Consider the following 20849-nt stretch of genomic DNA (forward strand, 5'->3'; position numbering starts at 1 on the left):
CTTGTTAAAACCCTCTGTAAACAACACTAAACTTTGACCACAACATTGTGTGTGTATCTATGCACATATTACATTCCCACATCTGCAGTGTCAAGAAGTATCAGTACAGCTTTATTAACAGAGCATTCGGTTCCTCTAAAAGATACATGGAAATGGGATGAAGCTGCTTCAGGGGAAGTTCAGACTGGACATTAGGAAAAGGTTCTTCGCTGATGGTCAGTCAGTGAAACAGGCTCCCCAGGGAAGTGGTCACAGCACCAAGCCTGTCAGAGTTCAAGGAGCATCTGGACAATGCTGTTAGTCATGTGGTTTAGTTTTAGGTAGTCCTGCGAGGAGCAGGGAGCTGGACTTGATGTTTCCTTATGGGTCCCTTCCAACTTGAAATATTCTATGATACTTCATCTGAAATCAAATTCATAAAAAAGGACACAAACAAAGGAAAAAAGCCCTGTAAGCAGAAAAAGAGATGCCTTGTACCATACCATTTACAACTCTGAGGAAGCAGATGCTCCATGGGATAGAGTGGAAAAATACATAGAGATTAAGAAGTTGTGCCATGGTTGTGGCATTTTCCAATCATTCTTACCTCCCAGCCCAAACCTTACGTAAGTTTTATGTACCCTAGACACTATGCCTAAATTAGTTTATGCAAAAAACTGTACTGTGCTAAACCATTTTATTGGGTGGTATCACACATGAGGCCTAAATTATTCAGTCCTTGTGTTCTCATTGCAGCAGAGTCCGTAGGCAGAAAGAAAGGAAACGAGAAGCAAAATAAATGCTCACTTGGGAAGCCTGCTGATACTTTCCCAGGTCAGCAGCTCCTTAGGAAGAATGATTTTGGTCTGTAACAGAGGGAGCATGGAAAAAAACCTCACTGCCAGATCCCACCCTCTCCTTTACCTATCTCCATGCAGCACAAGGCTTTAAATTATATGGAAACTTGCATATAAACTCTTTCTAGCAATCATTCTTTAACAGCACTGTGAACATCAAGTTAAACAGAGGCAGTAACATAATGACAGCGGGGTGTCAGGGAGGAGGAAGAAAGAAAAAGAGGGAAGGGAGTTGGGAGGCATCCAGTTTTTAAAATAAAAAAGAAGTTTGATTTTTCTAACATTTCCAATAGATAACATCCAGTGTTCTGGAAGAATTTTTCCATCTTCAAGTGTATATCTACTTAGATAAAACAGTCCTGACTGCTCAAATAAGAGCAGATTATCTGACAGTCAGATGACTAATAGTAAAGGACCTAGGTTTTCCTCTCCACTTACTCCATCACAGCACACTGCGCCAGACTATTTTACCATCCATGACAGCGGAAGAATCTTCCACTTTTGCTCAAGCTTTAAGGCCTCCAGTGAAAGGCAACAAAAGCATGAGTTACCGCTTTCAGCCAAAACCCTGGTCCATACACTGATGGGGAGGAACGCCTGCTGTTTACACGTCTCCCCGTCCCACCAGATTCAAGCGGGAGAGGAAACGTGTCACCGGCTTGCAGACACACGCCTTCGAACAAAGGCAAGAGCAGCTCTCGCTTTGATTTCCATTCCACAGCGTGTCTGCATTGTGCTGCTGGAAAAATAAACACGTAACAAGTCCGAGGCACGACGTGGGATCCAAATGGGAATGCAGAGAGAAACAAGTGTAATTCAGTAAAGCAATGGGCAAAATGACAGGTTTTGCTAATCAGCAGGATTTACGAGCGAGCAGCAGAAGGAAATACCTTCTCATGTGCAGCCTGCAGTGAGACATGCTGTTCAGCTAATTATTGTTAAGTTTAGGTCAACATATTGTCCAAGTAAAGTAATTATATTTTGCCCTTTTGCACAATGTTTTTGATCTTCTAAAAGCTCCCAGGCAACAGGAATTTTCCTAGCAAAGGCAGCATTTACTTGACTGGGGAAAAACGGTTGTCTTTTGATCTGCAGATTCTTGAGAAGCCATCAGTTACAAAAGCACAGCAGAGAAACAGCGAAGCTGAAGAAATGGTAACAATGCAACTCCACCTCTTTGCTAAAAACAGTCTTCTTGTAAAAGATGACATTTCCGAGCAATGTTAGTTATCAGAAAAGTATACAAAAAGCATCACACCACATAGTTCTTGATCAAAACTGCAAAACAACAGCACAAAAACCTACTAAGTAGAGCAGCTAGCCACACTGACCTTCAAATCAACTTTTCGGAGCTGAAAAAATAAAAAAGGGCAGCTTCAAATCTCAAGTAATGCATACACACTAATTATATGTATTCACACTTCAATAAGGCTTTATCAGGACATAATTCTACACAGAAAAAAGCTACACAAAAGGAAAGCCTGCTATTGAACTAGTGAAATGTACTGTACCTAAGAATTTCCTTATTGCCTTGGGGATAAAGCAAATTATAGCTTATGCAGGTTGAGAATTTGCAGCATTGTATTAGAAATGCTAGTTGCAAGTATAAATCTTTTTAAATTCTAAGACCCTGCACTTCTGTTTTCCCCACTGCAAAATCTTTTAAAAGAAAATAACACTTGAAGTTTAAATTTCTTACATGTGTTTTCATTGTAAAGGTAATTTGGGAGTAAGTAGAATACTAGGGATGGAGGTGGCAATGAACAAAAGAGGAAAAGAGGTGAGTTGTGCAAAAAAAAGTCTTTGGTTTCGTATCACAGTTTTATGTATGCATCTCAGAAATTAGATATCCCCAAAAATGTAATGTCTCTGTAGGAGGAATATCATGGCTGATATTGAAAGCAAACATACACACATCAAGAAAATGGTATCTATGTATTTCCTACAGAAATGCAATAGCTAATAATACTAAGCCCCCCACAAACAAGTTCAATAAATGATTCAAATGTAGGAAAGTAGAATGCCTAACTACGGGACTTCCTTCTTATATTCACACGTCTTCCCTCTTTTCTTTCACCATGTTATTCACTTGTTTTTCATATCAAAAATTCTCTTGGTCCAAAATAAAAGCGTTACTTAGCGTGCCTGTGTTCAGCAGGGATCTGGTCCCGATCAGGGCTTTTGAGGCAACAGTGAACCAGACGTCTAGGCTTAATAAGGGAAGTCACTCGGAAGTGCATGATCCCACCGTATACAAATACATTGTGCCCATTAACAGTTTGTTATTCCAAGTGTTTTGCTGCATAAAATATCCACCAGGCAACAATCACGCAATTCTGAATGTTCCTTATGTTAAAGATGGGTAGGTATTAAAATGATGTTAGTCCACAGAAAATCACACAGGAAGCCAGGGCTTAAAGTCACTATGTATATATGGTTAAGTTTTCATTTGTATAGACTGCTAAACAGATTTCTGCAAATTCAATTAGAATCAGCCATTTTACTGTTTTTTCTAGATAGTTTTAGATCTAATAACCCAAAGCAAATTAAAAAATTAAAAGATTTTTTAAATTTAATGTAATGGTTTGAGTGCACAAACTAAGAAAATAAATAAAAAATGCTTCTTGAAGTAATCTTGTAATGCAGAATCTCTGCTCCCAGCAAGTTTTTTTTGAATCATGCTCATCTCCAATAATGTAGTTAATGGGAGTACAATGAAATGAACAACTACCATCTGATTTGGTGAATTCTTTGAGCAAATTACAAAGCTAGAGATAAAATTCACAAATATAGATTCACAGTAGCACTCCCAATTTTATACTGAAACATCTGATTCAGTCTATTTATTCATTTGATTCAATCTATTTGTAAAGTGTCTATTTAAACACAGGTATGCTTTCACTATTGCCTTGCCCTATCAGACTCTGAACATTAATCTACATCTGTTTTAAAATTATTTTTACAGTCATGTTCAGATGATATTTTTCATACATGTATATACCACAGTCTTTTTACTTGAACAGAATATCATCTCTTCCAATGTATTTGAAGCCTAAACCTTTTTTCTTACTAAAAAACAAACTTACATGAACAAACAGCACTGTTAGAAACACAGAATTTTAAGGTAACTGAAAAAAAGAAAAATATTCTGGTTTTGCTCTGATCAGTTTTACCTTTGATTTCCCCCACAGTTCTCATGCATTTTTTTCAGTATCAAAATATTCTAAATTTTATATTTAAGTCACATTCAAATATTAACACTTTCTGTATTTCCTTTGCCCTACTTCATTCTTTTGTGGGAGAATACAGTATAGGCCAGTAGAAACCTCAGCTTTAGCTTATTGTTTATTTATAATACAATTAGAAACTTCTTGAAACAATATTTATAGTACAAGATTTACTTGTCAGGGCAAAAACAATGTTGTCAAAAAGCTGGCCAGATACAGTTGCCTATGTCTTAGCTGCAAAAATTTAATTGTGAAGCCCTCTAGAAAGGATATGCCATTGAAGAATTGGTGTGTCTCAGCCAATATACACCAAAAAAAGTGTGAAAGTATGTAGCAAAAAATCATTACAGTCATAGCAGGATATATATGTATATAAAGTACCCAGAGGTATGCCATGCTCTTGGAAAGTATTCTTTCAATATTCAATCCTTTAATCATGGATCAGAAAGATGCTATTTGGACAGTTCATAGTCAAATATTCATTGTATTTCCTAAGCTATGCCATTTTTATAGGATATGGACAATCAGATGATTAACTCTACCATTGTATTAGTGGTACTTATACAAAATCTTTATGCTAAAATGCTATAAAGGCCATTAAGGAACATTAAAGCCATTGAATTACAATATTCATCCTAAAATAACACTTCAAGTTTGATTTGATATACTGTGTAAAATCAGAATAACATAACATAACTGAAAACTAAAGCAAAGGCTTAAATCTCTAGGATGGCTGAAAACTGGCTTTTTCTAATGCATTTTAAAAATACATCAATACAGTGAGACAGCACATGAAAACTTAAGTACTATAAAAGATGTGTCTTGCCCAATATGTATCTGGAGAAAAGCCCCACATCATTCCAGAATCTCCAAAGACATAAAGAAAACAACCTCTGGCTGCTAGATCGCAGGGAAGAACAACCAGGCCCTATCAAACAGCGCGAGTCTCCCATGGATGTGTCATCTTAACTGCAAGTCGGAAACGGTGAGAGATTTTACAATTCAGTACCTCTTCCGTAGGCCTGCATCCTCTTCGGATGCTCCATCTCCTTATGGGAGGACCGCCAAAGTAACTCAGCCTGATGAGCCGTCCCGTACAGATGCTCCATACGTACCGATAATGGCAAAGGAACGTAAGTCGGGAAAACGCGTCATCCTAATTCTGCTGTTACTTTTTCTGTGAGCTTGGACAAAATAACCACTCTCTTCATCACTTCTTGTTTATAAAATGGGGAGAATGAGAAAAGTTAGCATCTGATCTTACTCTTTTGATGTGCATTTTGGAGAAGCAAAGGTGGTGGAGAGAAACTGGAGTCCTTATTATATAGAAAGGATAAGTAAAGTTTTAATGGAATACAGGCTAGTATTATTATTTTTTTTTCCTTGACAGAGTTGGGAGAACTTCTACAGTATACTTCTGAAAATATTCTTATTATGCCTTTCCTGGGAGAGCCAAGCTGGGAAACAGGCACTTAAGTCTTTTTCCCCCACAACAAAAACCCCACATGCAGAGTTACAGGCAAACTAAGCTGCATTTTTGTTTCAAAGTATAATCCTTCCCTCACACTTAAAATTTCAAGAGAGTCTTCACTGTGAAGAACTGATAGAATAACAATTGCATGCTTTTCAACTTCTACTTTAAAAATCACGTAGGATAACAACTCTAAGGTAATTAAGTCTGGCAGTTCATAATTGAATTGCTAGAAGACAAAATGTCACAGCCCCTCCAAACTCTCATTTCAGTCTATTTTAACGTAACAAAGATACTTGAGTTACGAGCTATACTAGAAAGTTCAGTAGGTTACACTTTTAATTTTTTAAACCAATATGCTCTATTGATAAGAGCTTGAATACAAATCCAGCTATCACCCGAACAATGACGCTTTATGATGAAGTATTTCTATCCCTACCCACGGAAGTAGCTGTGGCAGCACAAACACTTCCATGCCGATATAAATGCATACATATTCCCCACAGCGTGCTGCTTTAACTACACTCCAATTGAGTTAAGTGCTAAAATTTCCTAGGCTTAGCGACACCAATACTTTACTTCATGGTAGCTGATCCATCATAGCTGTCGGTGTGCATGCTCTTAGCCGGTGGCAAAGGCAGGATGATTTGAGTTGTTTTGCCCTGCTTCATTGAAAACTAAGATGATTCAAGTTACTTTGAATTTGCTTCAGGCGAAGCTTGCACACATGGACAGCTAGAATGGATCAGCTGACATGCAGTAAAAGATTGCTTGGGCTAAGACCAGTGCTGAAATAGAGCACAAGTCCTTTTTTTTTTTTTTTTTCCCTTGGCACTTAATACAACAAGGGTCAAACCTAACCTGAACCTTTGAGAGCTACAACACATCAGTGACCAGACGAGTGAAAAACAACAACTAAGAAGCTCCTACATCTTGCAGTCTCTTCAAGAGCAACACTAGCCACAGAATAACTTGAATACAGAGATGAACATCTGGACAGAGTTACTGTTCTCTGCTCCTAACTATTCCAGGTTTCCCAGCTTTGCTTATTCTCCTCTTTTTCCTTCACCATCTTGTCCTCTCCTTACCTGCTCCTGCCCCAATCTGCTCCAGCTATAATTCCCTGCTTTATCAGTCTCAGTGAACCTTTTCAGATATGGTAAGTTTTCAAGATATGTCCGTCAACGGTGCCTGCAGCACCTGCATACTTGACATTTGTACACCAAATTACAGTGTTATTTATCTTTTCCACCTGCATTAAGCAAAACCAGCATTGTTAACATCTCAGATAGCAGCCATGCACTGACACTAACCCCTTTGGTTACCTTCTCTCATTTTTCCATCAATTTAGCTGAGAGTACTCAAATTAAACCCAAATTTTAATTTATTTTTCATGTAGCTGTCAATGCACTTTTAACAACTAAAATCCAAATATTACTGCAATGCAAATCACAAATTGTCCATCATTAAAATACATCTCTATTTCCAGTCATGTCTTACTGGTTCATATTACAACAAGACTTTTACAAATGAAGCTATTAAGAAAAAAATTAAAAGGATGCAACTAACTTCTGGTCATTATCTGGTCATCTGACACTACTGTGTATGTTCCTTGGTACCTACTCAAACAGTATGTATTCCACAGCACATGCTGAACACAACCGCATCAATCTGTATCACTTCCAATGTTATTCCTTATTAATTGAGAATAGGCGAGAATATAAATTGTACATAGATATTACAAGTACTGTAGAGAAGTCCTATCTTGTCAGACTACGCAGGAAACAGTCAATGCCATTAGAAATTCTCCTTGAAAACTGACACTGCAGAATGTGTCAGTAGTTGCTGATGATGTCAAATGAGAAACTGCAGCAACAGCAGAGTAGTGCTCCCTCGAGACACCAACTCTGGCAAGTTGTACTGAAATGCTGCAAGAATGTTTCTGAAATTGAGATTACTGAAATGTAATACCTCTTTTTGAAAACTTTCCTGCACACAATTTATCAAGCCAAAGCTACAGTTCCAGGAAGAAAGGACCATCTGTTTTTCTTTGGGCTTCTTTTTTTAAGGCTCACCTTTAATCCATTTAAAGTTTTTTCATACACTGGAATGCAAAGAATTAATAACTTAAGAACTAGATGAATGACTCAATGCATCTCCTTGAAATACCAACTCCTCTGATTTTAATTATAATTAACTAGAAAATAACGGCCTACTTGTAAATACAGACTCATTAAATCTGATACCTTTACACTTTTAACCTACAAAGGGGGCGACAAGTACTCTGGATCTATTTCCATTCCAAGCTTTGCCCTTCACCTACGTATATACCACTTGGATGAGTATAATCTCTCATAGACCTGTTTTTACACTCCAAATGGGAAAGTACTTATGACAACAAAAGTGCTACACATAACACTCAAAAGGTTTTCAAAAAGGTGGAAATGAAAGGGTTGCATTATAGACCTTATCTTACACATAATTTTAAATGAAATGTTTAAAAAAAGCCTTTGAAAGATCAGAAAAAACTATGCTGAAAGCAATACAATATATTAATTCAAATAGTTCTCAAACTCAAAGCAAGATTACCATTAGGTAAAGAAGTCTTAGAAGCTACATTGAGCCAACACATCAATACTTCCATATCCTATTCTTTTGACTATGTACAGCTAATTCATATAAATATATGGAAAGATGAAACTGAAAGACATGATGAAAGTAGCTGGTTTAAATTTTCACAAATATTATACCTCAAGTGATCAACATCTAAGTTATCAATTACAGATGCAGTGCACTGAAACTGTCCAGCTGATTTCCAAGTTATCTTCTCACTTTTAGAAGCTCATAAAATAAACAAAACTTATGTAAAAACAAGACACAGTTTAAAAAACAAAACCAGAATCTGACAAACACCTATTAAAGGTCTTCACATAACACAGACGGGCCAAGAGATAGGCAGGAGAAATTCTACTCTTACTGATGAGATTCAGGGTTGTCCTCTTTAGACACCATTCTCTCTTCTAGAGAGAATGTCCCACCAAACTTCATATGGATTCATCTTCATCCATCAATCTTCATTTAATCCAAGAGTCTCACTTTCCAACTTTCCCCCACTCATGTGGCTATAGAGAATACTTTATTTTTGCAAGCATCTACCACCCAAAACAGCCTGTTCAGCCTGACTGAACACAGAGACACATATTTCTAAGGGTTCTTTTTAGATACACAATGATAGAGCAGAAGCTGATCATTCACAATTCTAGGCCATCAAATTACGGCTTGAATGATGTAGTTTAGCAGAATTCCTCTCTTGTGATTAATAACACAACATTAACAGTTTACTATAAAGTAAGCTATAACTCACAACATTGCAACCAAATTTCTCAAAGCCCATATACTGTGGAGGGTACTTGGGGATCTGGCATATTACTAGTGGTTTATAACATTACAGATCCAGGCACCCACTCTACTCTACTGCCAGAAATTGTCATCCTGCAACACAAACAACAGAAGTAAATGTCTGCCTGTGCCACCTCTACCATCACAGCCCACAAAGCGGAGTATGAGCCCCGAATTTCATTGGCAGCTTAAGCTACTATGGCAGACTATGAACAAAAATGGCATTGTGGTCTGTTAACATGGACCTGCCACAGATCGATCTGCCCGAACCTACTCATCAAATCAATTAGATGTGCTCAGTTTAAGCACAGAATTGAGAATTGGAAAAAAAATAAAAATAATCAACCTCTAAACAACTCCTAACACCCTTTCAGGAACCAAATTTTCCCAAGCATAATGTAACATCCAAGCTCCTGGAGTTGATCTTCCAGTTTTATTAAAGGCATTAACAAGCATACATACAAATGCTTTGTTACAAAGAAGATACATGCTACTTTTGCAGATAAACCTATGAATCTTCCGGACTATACTCCTGATTCCATCTTCCATCACTGCTTTAAAAACTTGCAAATGTAGCTGATTCAAAGATTTCAAAACATCTCTGCTACATTATGAAGATAAAACGTGTATCTGAATATGTATTTTGCTCATTTCCTGTAACATTGAGATGTCTTTTGTCAAGTAAAACTGACCTTCATGTTCGACTGTTGGGGGGGGGGGGGGGGGGGGAAGCATGTTACCTAGTTCCAGCTCTTACTGAAAAGGACTAAAGGCCCAGCAATACAATGCAGTAACAGCGCAACAGTATGATAGTTTCTCAGTATGGAATCCTGCCAAAATTATCTGTTCTGATAAATGGCCTGACAAAAGGGAACCATAAATAAGGTTACTCCTTCGACATCATAAAGTTGACGCATATCCTGCCCAAGCTAGTTTTGTATAAAACAGCAAATAAATCTTAAGAGATAAATAAAATGCAAAGAGATGCTTTTATTTCAGATAAATCTACCTATTTATTCAGAAACCATTTGTATGACAATTTTGGGCCTATCAAACGATTTCTCTGAGTATGTGCAACTCAGATCTGTTTCCAGACTACATCACTATAAATACTGATTATTTCATACCCTGTAGAGCATATTTTGCGTAACCAAGTCCAATTTAAAACTACGGTTATTAAATGAACCATCAACTTTGCAATTGCCTACAGGGCTTTTTTTTTTTTTTTTCTTTTTTTCCCCAATAGTATAAATTTTGTAATAAAGAAAGAAGCTTGATGAGAGCATTTGCAATGTGGGGTGAAATAGCACCAAAAACAAAGCGTTGAAAGAGACTTTGAAAAGATGCAAAATATTTTTTCCATAATTTTGAAAAATGCTTTCAGTACATGAAGTAGAAATGTTTTTACCTGTAAGCAAGAGCAGTACATGTACTACCTTTAAAAAGAAAGGCTTAAGCATGTAGTCCAGGCGTCCTCCAGGAGATTTATGGTTTAATTGCTCAATATGCTACATATTTTACACAAGTTTTTTTTTAAGTACTGAAATAGAATTTAAACCTAGGTCATTTAACAGGGTATGAACAGTGCTGGGCAGAATTTAAACACATTTTCTTTTCAAATTAAAGGGTTTAGTGACCTACCAAATCCTGGAATGCTTTTGAGACTGGATTTGAGACAGATTTTTTCAAGTCTGAGGTAGCTGTATCGCAGCAGGCAGTTCCACAGGAACATCCAGTCCATTCGTGTGCGATGGTTCATGATAATGACACTCCTTTCTCCAGGAACAAATCCGTCACCAGTGACAACCACCTTGGCACCAAACACCATTTCCAGCAAAGCCTAGAAATAACATATTATGGCTCTCAATATTATGGCTTTACTCCCACAAGAAAAGCATCAGCCCATTAGCAATAAAAATTAGTTTGAATTATATCATTTCACTTATTCACTCATATTACCACTGGTAAACAAACTTCTGACTGTTTTCTAATAAAGCAGTCAGCTTTTTCACAGTAACAGTCAGCTGTTTAATGGAAGAGGAAACAACAATTAAATAGCACTCTTCTTAAAAAGCACTCTTTTACAATCAATGTCCAACATTAAACTTACTTTTCCCTGTTTTTTCCCGGAATACTATCATGTAGGAACAAAAGTAAGGGAATCAGTATGGATTGTAACTTGGTAAGCAATCTAAGGAGAGACCGGCTGCACAAATAATCTATTGCTCAATATTGTCAGGGCTGGGAAGGCATCAGAAGCTGCCTTGCCTTCTGCTTGGGTCCAAATGGTCAACATGTTTGTGCTGGACTTCCACCTGCAAAAATGGCTAGAATCCAACGACAGAAAGAAGGGGTGAGAGAGAGAAATCCCAAACAAGCCTGAACACAGTACAGTGATGCAGACCTAGGTCTGTACAGCTCTACAGTGCTGCCTTGAAGCCTGGGCCGCCACCCCACATTTAGCAAAAAGCATCAACCAGCAAACGCTGGTAGAGAGTCATCTACAAAGTGCCGTCCCAAAGAACGGAATAAGCCTCAAACTTGGAAGGATGGAATCAAGAGGCTGGGCAAACAGCTTTCTCCATTTTGCCTAAACAGCCAGTGATGCCAGAAGTTCACATATAAAACATCTTCCTTGCTTTACCTGCTATATGTGGCCCTGAAGTGTCAGGTTATAAATAATAGGTCATAGTGATTTATCAGAAAGAAAAAGCAGGCAACAGCTACACAGTGAATTTGATAGGGCCTGGTTTCATAACCCAGACAGATGGACCATAAACGTATAACCAGACTAGCTGTATACAACAGAGCCCAACAGCACGCTCTGGTCATGTTCACATCATTCAAGTTGCCCATTCAAAATGGTTTCTGACCTATGACCGTTCCCAAATCACGCAGGGGAGTGTATGGAGGAGTGCTGGTTGGTTACAGCAGACGATCAGAAGCAGGCAAATAATTCAAAAATACGGATGACTGAATGCTAGTGCCTTGCAACCTTTTAAGGCCTACTGGAAACACAGTGGAAAGGTACAAAATCCCAAGAAACAGAGGCAGATAGCAGATATTACCTAAGGTCAAGGCCACTGGCAGGACACTGTCCAACCCAGTAAGCACAGAAAAAGAAACCACCAAAACACAATCAGACATCTAGAGGAATAAGCTTAACATAAAAAAACGGAAGCACTTTAAATTACCTCTTACCTTCTCTTCCCCATTCTTCCTCCAGAAAAATATGGAAAAAGAGCAAAGTCTGGGGATTTAAACAGACCTCTAGGAAGTAAAACAACTTTCTGTTCTGTTCATATTTCTGCCACCTCTGTGCCATAGAGCCTCAAATAACACAAATTTCTCAGCTTAAGTGACCTATAAAACTGGAATGACATTCTCAATCACAACTGGCTTGAGATCTCAGAATGAAAAGCATCATATGTGCCTAATATTAATTACTCGGCTCACTATAACTCTGGCAGAGATGTTACTATCAGGAGTATCTGTGGACCACTGTAAAAGCAGAAGAGTTGTATAACTCAAAATTGTAAACAGTTTTCTTTTCTGAAAGACAAGCAGCCTTTTCTTGATAGTTTAATATAGAATAAGATTCTTAACATCTAGTTAAACATAGTAACAAACAGATGTCCCGGTCTACGTACCCTAATGCTAGTACAAGCCAAACTAAAGTTAAGACCCACCTCACTGTCCCATCCTGCTGACTCTGATAGAAAGGAAATAGTGCATGGCAGAGGAGTGAGGAAGGTGGAAGTTTCTTACACATACGGAGGTCAAGGTCAGAGCTTCCCTGTTGGGGTCCAACTGGTCCAACATTAGTTTATTGTTTGGAGACACAAACCCAAGTACCTGCTTCTTCTAAGAATGGAATAAGTGTCGGGACAAAACTAATGCAGACAAGGTCTGAGCCTCAAAAATGTTGGGTGCAAAATCTTTTTGAGACTCCTTTCCTGAACCTAAATCCCCAAGATTCTTATAAGACATAAAAATCCTTTTCACAAAAATATTCAAATTATTTTGGTTTAAGTCCAGTGTGGGCTGTAATCAAACTTCTAGACTGCAAATGTTATTACAAACTAGTTGTAATAATCCAGAATTATAAAGCCCAGGCAGCTAATCAAATAAGAGACCAGTATTTGATTTGGGGGAGTTTGCAATTTTAGAAAAATTACGAGACAAACAGAGAAAGGGTTGATTTTGTGACGCTATCAGTAGCCAGTTAAGTATCATCATGACAAGAAATAATAATCCCTCTGTTCCCTTTACTGGTAATTATTTCTTCCCTCCTAATTTCATAGCATTTAGTAATGATGAAAAGGACAAAAATTTTAGAATATGAAACAGTTCACACCCCTTTAAAACACACAAAAAACCAAAAAACTGGAGACTATTTTATATGTAATAAAGATAAATCTTCCTTTATGCCACAAGATCCATATTTCTGCATACCCATATACCATTTTACTTTAGAAAAAATTAAACAAATCTTTAAAGCCCTAGAGGAACAAAGTCCCTTGTTTTTTAGAGAACAGACGAAGAGACAGATCCCATTCATAGTGCCTTTCCTCAGGAACAATTCAGGGAAGACCTTTGTTATTGATTTCCAGACTTCTACAGCTATAGAGTTGATGCATTATAAGTGAGGAAGACTTCATTTCTTAGGGAAGTTGTTCTTTTTCACCTGAAATCATTTATCTCTAATTCAACTACAAGGACTAAATTCTAAGAGGATTAAGTAAGAGAACAGTGAAGGTCAGCAACAATGTACCAGACAGTGAATAATTTTCCTAATTAGATAGTTGGATCACAGTTGAAAGGAAGAGTTTATAAGATGACTCATTTAGGAAGTCTGTAATTAAAAAAAAATCCTTCTGCTTACTAGCATTTCACTACTCTTCTCTGATCAGCATCTAACTGACACTGGATGAAGATGTCAAGAAAAGGCCTTTTCAAGAGTACAATTAAGACATGGCATTAGCTTATGTATAAATTAAAAACTCTGGAAGAAGAGGGGGGCTGTAGACAGGCACACAATCTGCAACACTGAGCTAAAACCTAAGTCCTAACAGACAGTAAGTGTGTTAAGGCCTGTTTTGACAAAAGCATAAAAAACTTAAAAAAATAAAATCAATAGTGAGCAAACTAAATCATGGGATTACAAACAGTTGCCCAGAACTTGGCTCAAACTGCAACTTACCACTGGGAGCGTGAGCCAAGTGGCCACAACACGATCAGTGATCCAGCGATACCAGGCCGGTGAGATAAACATCAAGGGTAGAAAGGGACCAAGCATGAATATACTTCCAAAAAAACTTCCCAAGAATAGTGCAAGTACGAAATATATACCTTTCCATGACACCATGGCTCTGAAAAAGAAAATTGGCGTTGTGTTAGAGAGATAAACTGAAAGTAATTACATAATTCTTCAAGTCCATAAGTCCAGCTTGAGGTAATATTCCTCCCTTTTTTTTTTCCATGGCTAACAACACATGACAACAGTAAATACAACCAGAATGTTCTACCTCACAAGCAGTAGTAAGAGAACGACTTTATAAAGACAGTTATTTGGAAGGAGCACTGGGATATTAAAGGTGTTATAAAAGTAGCAGCTACATCATAATTGCCTCCACATATTACAATATGTAGTTCCACTCCAAAATCTTCAGCAAGCTATTGTTATTATCCAAAGGTACAAAAGAGCTATATAAGAGGACACTTATTATATTAAACTTTTCAGCCATTATCTTTGTCGGTGGCACTGTACTAATGTTAGCATTTTCTGAGGACAGGGAACTTTGCTTTTCTATTTCTCCATTTTGTTTCTTCTTGCTAAACAGAGTGTTGCAGAAACTCATCTTCTCTACCTAACAAGGGTCTACAAATGACCTCCTTCAGAAACCACTCAAACCTTGCGAGACTGATCAGCCATTTCCAACACCAGTTCCCTTTTCATCACAACAGGGCACGCAAGCAGCAGCTGAAACTTCCCGACTCACCCTGGCTTATAGAATTTGTGACTTTTTGAAGTTTGCTCTACTTCAACTGCCCTTAGTGGTTATTTTCCAACTTATTCCACCAAAAAGCCAATAGCCTTTGGGTTTTAAGACAGTAGTCTAGACTTGAGTTATTTCAGTGTCTGTGCTATCAGCTAGACTCCCTTATTATAAATTGAAACATACAGTGCACGGAACTTCTTAATGCATTACGGCAGAACACTCAGCAATGCTCCAAGCATTTGTAACCGCTACAAGCTTTCACAATTTAGCGACTACTACCAGCTATGACAAAGCAAATGTGGAAATATCAATTCTCTAAATTAGGGCCTAAAAATAGACTGTTTTAATCTATTCAGGACTCAACCAATTGTTTATAAAATCAAAGGTTAAGCAGAAGTCACTTTTCAGTCACTTTACTGAATTCCTTTTTTGACAGGCAATTTTAGAAATTGTAAGAGCTCAGATAGACAGGACTTCAGGACAAGAAAAACAGGAAGCGGGTGTTCTTAATTGTAAAATGAGCAATGGAAAAGTAATCCATTAAGCCTTGTGTACTGTAACATACATGATTTACCTCGAGCATGTTTTGTGCAATGACCATAGCAATAATGTTGGCACAGCAAAGTATTCAAAAGTTAAGAAATGGCAACACTAGCATTGCTACCGCATGAATTTGCTTCATGCTGACAAGTAACAAGAAAGCAGCTCTATTTGGGGATACTTTTAGGTTTAAACAATTTCCTCAACTGTACATATTTGGAGGAAGGCCAAGAGAAGAGGCCATGCAAATTTGTCAATGTAAGAAGGATCTAGGAAGCAGTATTTAGCCCAACTTCTGCAGCACAACAAAAAAAGTAACACTAAATACAAATGTTTACTGATAGCTGTCTCAGGAAGATTTTAACACAATGAAATTTGAATTCAAACACTATTTACATCCTGGAGTACAGAGCCCTCTCTTCCCTGCCAAAAGCAGGGACTAAATAACCAGCTGGCCACATATGCAGACACTAAATAGGATCAATTTTAACATATCAAGGGATCCTTGAAGAGCACTGCACTGAAGAAACGATGCTCCAACTGCCTTCTTGTATTTGTCACTGCAAACCTGTGTAGGGAAAGCCTGAAATAAAGGTAGCAGGGGACATAAGATGAAACCCAGAGAAGGACAGAAACAAGGGAAAGGGCAAAGAAAAGAATTAATTGCAGTAGGGCTAGAAGAAAAGGCCTTCGGCTGACACAGCAAGACTTCAGACCTACTCCAAAAGGCAGTAGAGGATTAAAATTCAACGTACTTGATCTAATCAAGCATTTTTTGAGGAACACGCACAGCAAAACAACTGGAAACATCTAGGGACAGCTTTCAGACATATCAAACCCACCAGCAGACAGAACATGAGTTTGTTTAGTTTCAGCCAGCCACTCTGGTCCTCTCCGAGGCTGCTCAGAGCCACCAGTCATTGAGTCAGACGCAATGACGTCCACCAGACAGACACCCGGGCTCCAAGCAGCTGCCGGACAACACAGAGGCGCATGTTCCAGTCCCAAATACTTGGCTGCTGCACGCAGGCAAACACAGAGTTAATGAGAGAAGACACAGCTCTGTCATCCTCCTAGACTCTTAATAAAGCAATGTAGGTCACTTATGTACAAGCTGAGCTTTTCACAGTTTACATTGGTCCTGCCCTCAAATTATAGCACAGAGCCAAATATTTAAGAAAAATCTTTTCTGTATTTTATGTGAAAGACTGCCTCATAAACAATTTTTTTTTTTTTTAGATGATGGTATCTGAGTTATGGCAAAGACCTGAGGAAGTTCTGAAGTTTCTCCTCTTCAATTTGCACCCCAGCAGCAGTTTTTTAACGTTACAGTATATACATATATAAGTTATTCTGCATTCCACTGGGTTAAACACTGTGGTGTTTATTTCTAGACATAAAAGATATCATGTGTGTTTTTAATTGATGTCATTTCTCTCTCTTGCAGGCACATTTTTAAAGTGTGATACATACCATATTTTGCTTATTGCTTATATATACTGCATTATATATCTTTACACATGTACACATGCATTTACATAGAATAATGGATAGACTTTTTCTCTGAATTACATCCACCACAATAAAGCACATACCATGCAAACAGGTATAAGAACAGAAAAACAACTCACTCTTAATGAATTTGAGCAAAACTGCAAAATGAGAAGCCTGTGATAACTTGAACTTACAGCAGAGAGCAACCATCCAGCTGGCCTTCTGAAAACAATGCTCGGCAAGCTGATTTTAGTAACAAGGTGAAATTGTTAACACACTCAACTCACTTGTTTTCATTTGTGGGTTCACGTGGTGGAGTTACAGCCTGGACAATAGGTGACATGATTTAAAATGCATCTGCCTACGCATGTCAGTTGAGAAACATTTACATATACTCTCATTTTAGCCAACAGTCGAGGATGGGTACTCATCACACAAGCTGCTGGGCGCACTGGTTGCCAACAGCCCATGCCCTGGGCTAGTCAGCAAAAGCATTGCTCTGCATGTTTAGAGCAGGGAGGGCAGCGAGGAGGTTGAAGCCCCGGGCTGGATTTGACACGCTCACCGGACCAAGTGCACTGCCGAAGCCACGTGCCTCTCTAACTCAAGTGGTGCCACAGGGAGCCAGCTCCAGCAGCTCCTCGACTAGGAGCACAGTGCACAAGTTTGTACGTTGTACAGAGCCAGCTCTGGTCAGACAAAATAATTAGTCACAACTTTGTGTCCCACTGAAGCTTCAGTACAGTTTGGGAATTGCCCTGTCTCTGAAGCAGTACAGTTGTGCAACTTGCCTATCAAACCCTCTTTTGCTTGTCCTTCCTCAACTCTGTATCCTCACCTTTTTCCCTTCCCAAAAGCAACCCCTCTCCCATACCGACACAGCATCTCCCATCCCGACGCAGCACCTCCCATCCCATACGCACCCCATATCCCCCACAGCCCACGCAATGCCAGCTTGTTCGGGCTGGTGAAGAGCAGCACGCTCCAAGCGGCCACGCACCCTGCTGCAAGGGAAAGCTGCCACGCTGAGGATTTGCAAGGCTGACGTGCAGGCTCAGCTACCGAGTCCTGCCAGGCCAGGCTCTGCACACTCATGTCAACTTGTGTTGGCACTGCAAGGTCTGTGGTACCCAGTGTGTCAGTCACCTGAGGAACTCCCAGGCACCTACTACCAAAGACAATAGGGCATTGACTCCATTATCATCCTTTTGAATCTCTCAGTCCCTTAAACACCTAGCTTGAAATCAGAGTATCCTTACAGATATATGTTAGCCATCCCAAATCTAACATATGCATTCAACAAAAGCAGTAACAGCTACAAATCAATGCAAAATACATGTCTGCAACTTCAAAATATGATTAAAAACCAACCAAATAATCCCAAAGGGAAAGAAGTACTTAACAAGGAATTGTAAAATGATCTAAAACAAATGTGAAAACACCCAAGAAATGAATTAACAGAGTCAACAGGAAGTCTGAACAACAGAACCCAAGCATTTTCAAAGTAGAGAAGTATTCCTTTACTGCTGCTGACAACTATCTCTTCCTGATGCAGCAATCACTCTCAACGCTGGATTTAACATGTATTACGGCCTTTATGCATCTTAAAGCCACCTTCCATTTGCTGTGTGGGTCAGAGCTGTGGGGAGACAGTCAAAATTATTTTAAGATTCAGGCTGAAAGCTGCAAACAGTGAGAAAGACAGCACCCTCATACCAGGCTTGTAGTTCTTCATCTATTTTGTGGCAGAACTCCAAGTTATTGGGGTACTGTATTTCACATGTTGTCGTTGCCATAGCAGAAGGAAAACATGATCTGTCTCCAGGTAACGGGAAACAGTAATTCTTAAAATATAATTTTTGTTTTACATTTCAGTTAATTTTAAAAATTCTTGGCTACGATGTGACAAATTACTTTCCAAAACATTTTTGTAAACTTCTTTATTAGAATATTTTCTTGAAATTATTTCAGTGCTCCATGCAAAGTGTTTGCATAGTAACATAAAACAGAGGCATCTTCCTGTGATTGGATTTTGGCTTGTTTTGCTTATCATCTACATGCTTTTATTCAAGGTACAGCTGGAATGACAGACAAAACACAGCTTGTTATGATGATGATTTCAAAAGGTTTCAACAGCCTGTTCTCTACAACAAAACTAGTTTCTCTTCACAACTGTTTCTATGACTTGGAAGTGGACAAGGGATGCAAAGTAAGTTTATCTGTTTAGAAACAAAAAGGTTCTTCTAAAATTAAAGGTCTAGAAGTTACACAGCAGTCAAGACTCACCACATGCTTCACATTTCCCTAACAGTTCCTGACTAATTCAAAGTTCTTGTACAAACAGGTTAATTCATCTTCCAGGTTCAATGTAAAACAAGATTTAACCTACTGTATGGAATTAAGAAATACTACCTGACAAACAGAGCCAGCTGCCTGATAACTAGAGAGATTTTTCAACTACTTAGTATTACGCAGTCAGCAAATCAGGTTTTATTACGCTAGTGGAAAAAAAAAATGCTCTTTAGTGCCAATAAAACAACTTTGTATTATTACTGGTCAGTATGCTTCCATTCAATCAGCACAGGCAGTAAAACCGTATGTTCATTAGCCTTTAAGAACTGAACGGGGAATACTAGGTATTGGGCTTAATTCTTCTTTCAGTCAGTTACCAGTGGAAAAGGTAAACCTTATCTTCAATTAAAATCAAGCAGAAACTCACACAGACAGTCAATGATGCCTTTCTCTAACAGTTCTGCAAAGAAACCCAGCAGTTAACTGCAAACTGACTTAGTTAGGTCTGCATTTCCTCTAAGCACAGCAAATCAAAGAGGTGAGCTGGAAATTCCAGCTCCCATATTCAATTTTGCATTCTGAAACATAATTTTCAAGTCAGAAGATACCGTTTTCACAACAGTTTTTAAAACCTTTCATCTGGGTGAAGTGAATTGGACTTCAAGGAGGTGGGCAAGAGGGGAACAAAGACTGCCAGCTTCCCAGGCGTCCATTAAAGAAGCCATCAAACAAATGACCCAAACTTTTACTTGTTTGCTAGTTTTTAAGGTTACTAAACAAAATCATCTAGATAGGAGAGCATGCAGCTGGACAATCCTTTCCAGCTCACAAGGCAAATAGCACAGGGGTCTCGGCAACCACCAAGCAGGTGGCCAAGTGACAAAACAGCCACACAGACACAGTTTCAGTGGAAATGACACGTCCTAGCAGAACATTTCTAGTCCAACAAATCACCAGGCTTTTCTGAGCATTTTATGGGGTTTTTTTGGTAACAACATTTCCAAGGAAATTTTTACCAATTCTTGCACTCAGAGCAAGAAATTAGTTTCTACGTAGCACTGCTTTTTAAGAAGAAAATTGCTTACAGCAAGCTTTTGTAGACTGACTCAATTGTATTTCAGATCTACAACTTACCCCATATTTCTTTGGCCATGTAACTTCTCACTTGTGCCTCAGTTAAAAGAACTGCAGAAATAGCAGAGGTTATATGGGAAGCAATGACAAGAAGCAGCTGAATTATTAATTGCAGAGATATCCACTCTCATCAGTAGCCCATATGATGCTGGCAAGAAGCTCCATCAGTTTCCACAGACCACTGCATAAACTATTTTTTATTTCTGATCCTTCTCTTGGGCACTGCAGTATTTTAAGGAACATACAAATGTGGCACAGATCGCCATCACAGAAAAAACATGTGAAGAAACAGGCACTTGACCATTAAAGCTACTTCCCTTTTATCCAGTTCTTGCATTTAAAAACCTTTAAGAGATTTAACACATGTATTGTAAAACAATATAGGACAGGGCAATAAAAGATAATTATCACCACAAACCACATCCCTGACCCTCTCTGACAGCATAGCTGATAT

At 38.4% G+C, this 20849-nt stretch overlaps 1 protein-coding gene across 10 annotated transcripts in view; it reads right to left on the reverse strand.

Moving 5' to 3' along the window:
- The window catches only part of LCLAT1 (lysocardiolipin acyltransferase 1), a 119384-nt gene that overhangs the window by 64323 nt on the left and 34212 nt on the right, over window positions 1–20849 (reverse strand). For 8 of the 10 annotated variants that reach the window (XM_075749427.1, XM_075749423.1, XM_075749425.1 and 5 more), the window contains 2 exons: window positions 14137–14305; window positions 10575–10773 (listed from right to left, as the gene is read on the reverse strand). In XM_075749427.1, the coding sequence (XP_075605542.1) occupies window positions 10575–10773; window positions 14137–14301 (364 nt within the window). In that variant the 5' untranslated portion in view covers window positions 14302–14305. Of the gene's footprint in view, window positions 1–10574; window positions 10774–14136; window positions 14306–14935; window positions 15092–20395; window positions 20618–20849 lie in introns of those variants that run through there. The other 2 variants (XM_075749420.1, XM_075749424.1) reach the window with 2 other exon arrangements.

Source organism: Balearica regulorum, chromosome 3 (genome assembly GCF_011004875.1).
Source record: "Balearica regulorum gibbericeps isolate bBalReg1 chromosome 3, bBalReg1.pri, whole genome shotgun sequence".
In the NCBI taxonomy this organism is placed as follows: domain Eukaryota; kingdom Metazoa; phylum Chordata; class Aves; order Gruiformes; family Gruidae; genus Balearica; species Balearica regulorum.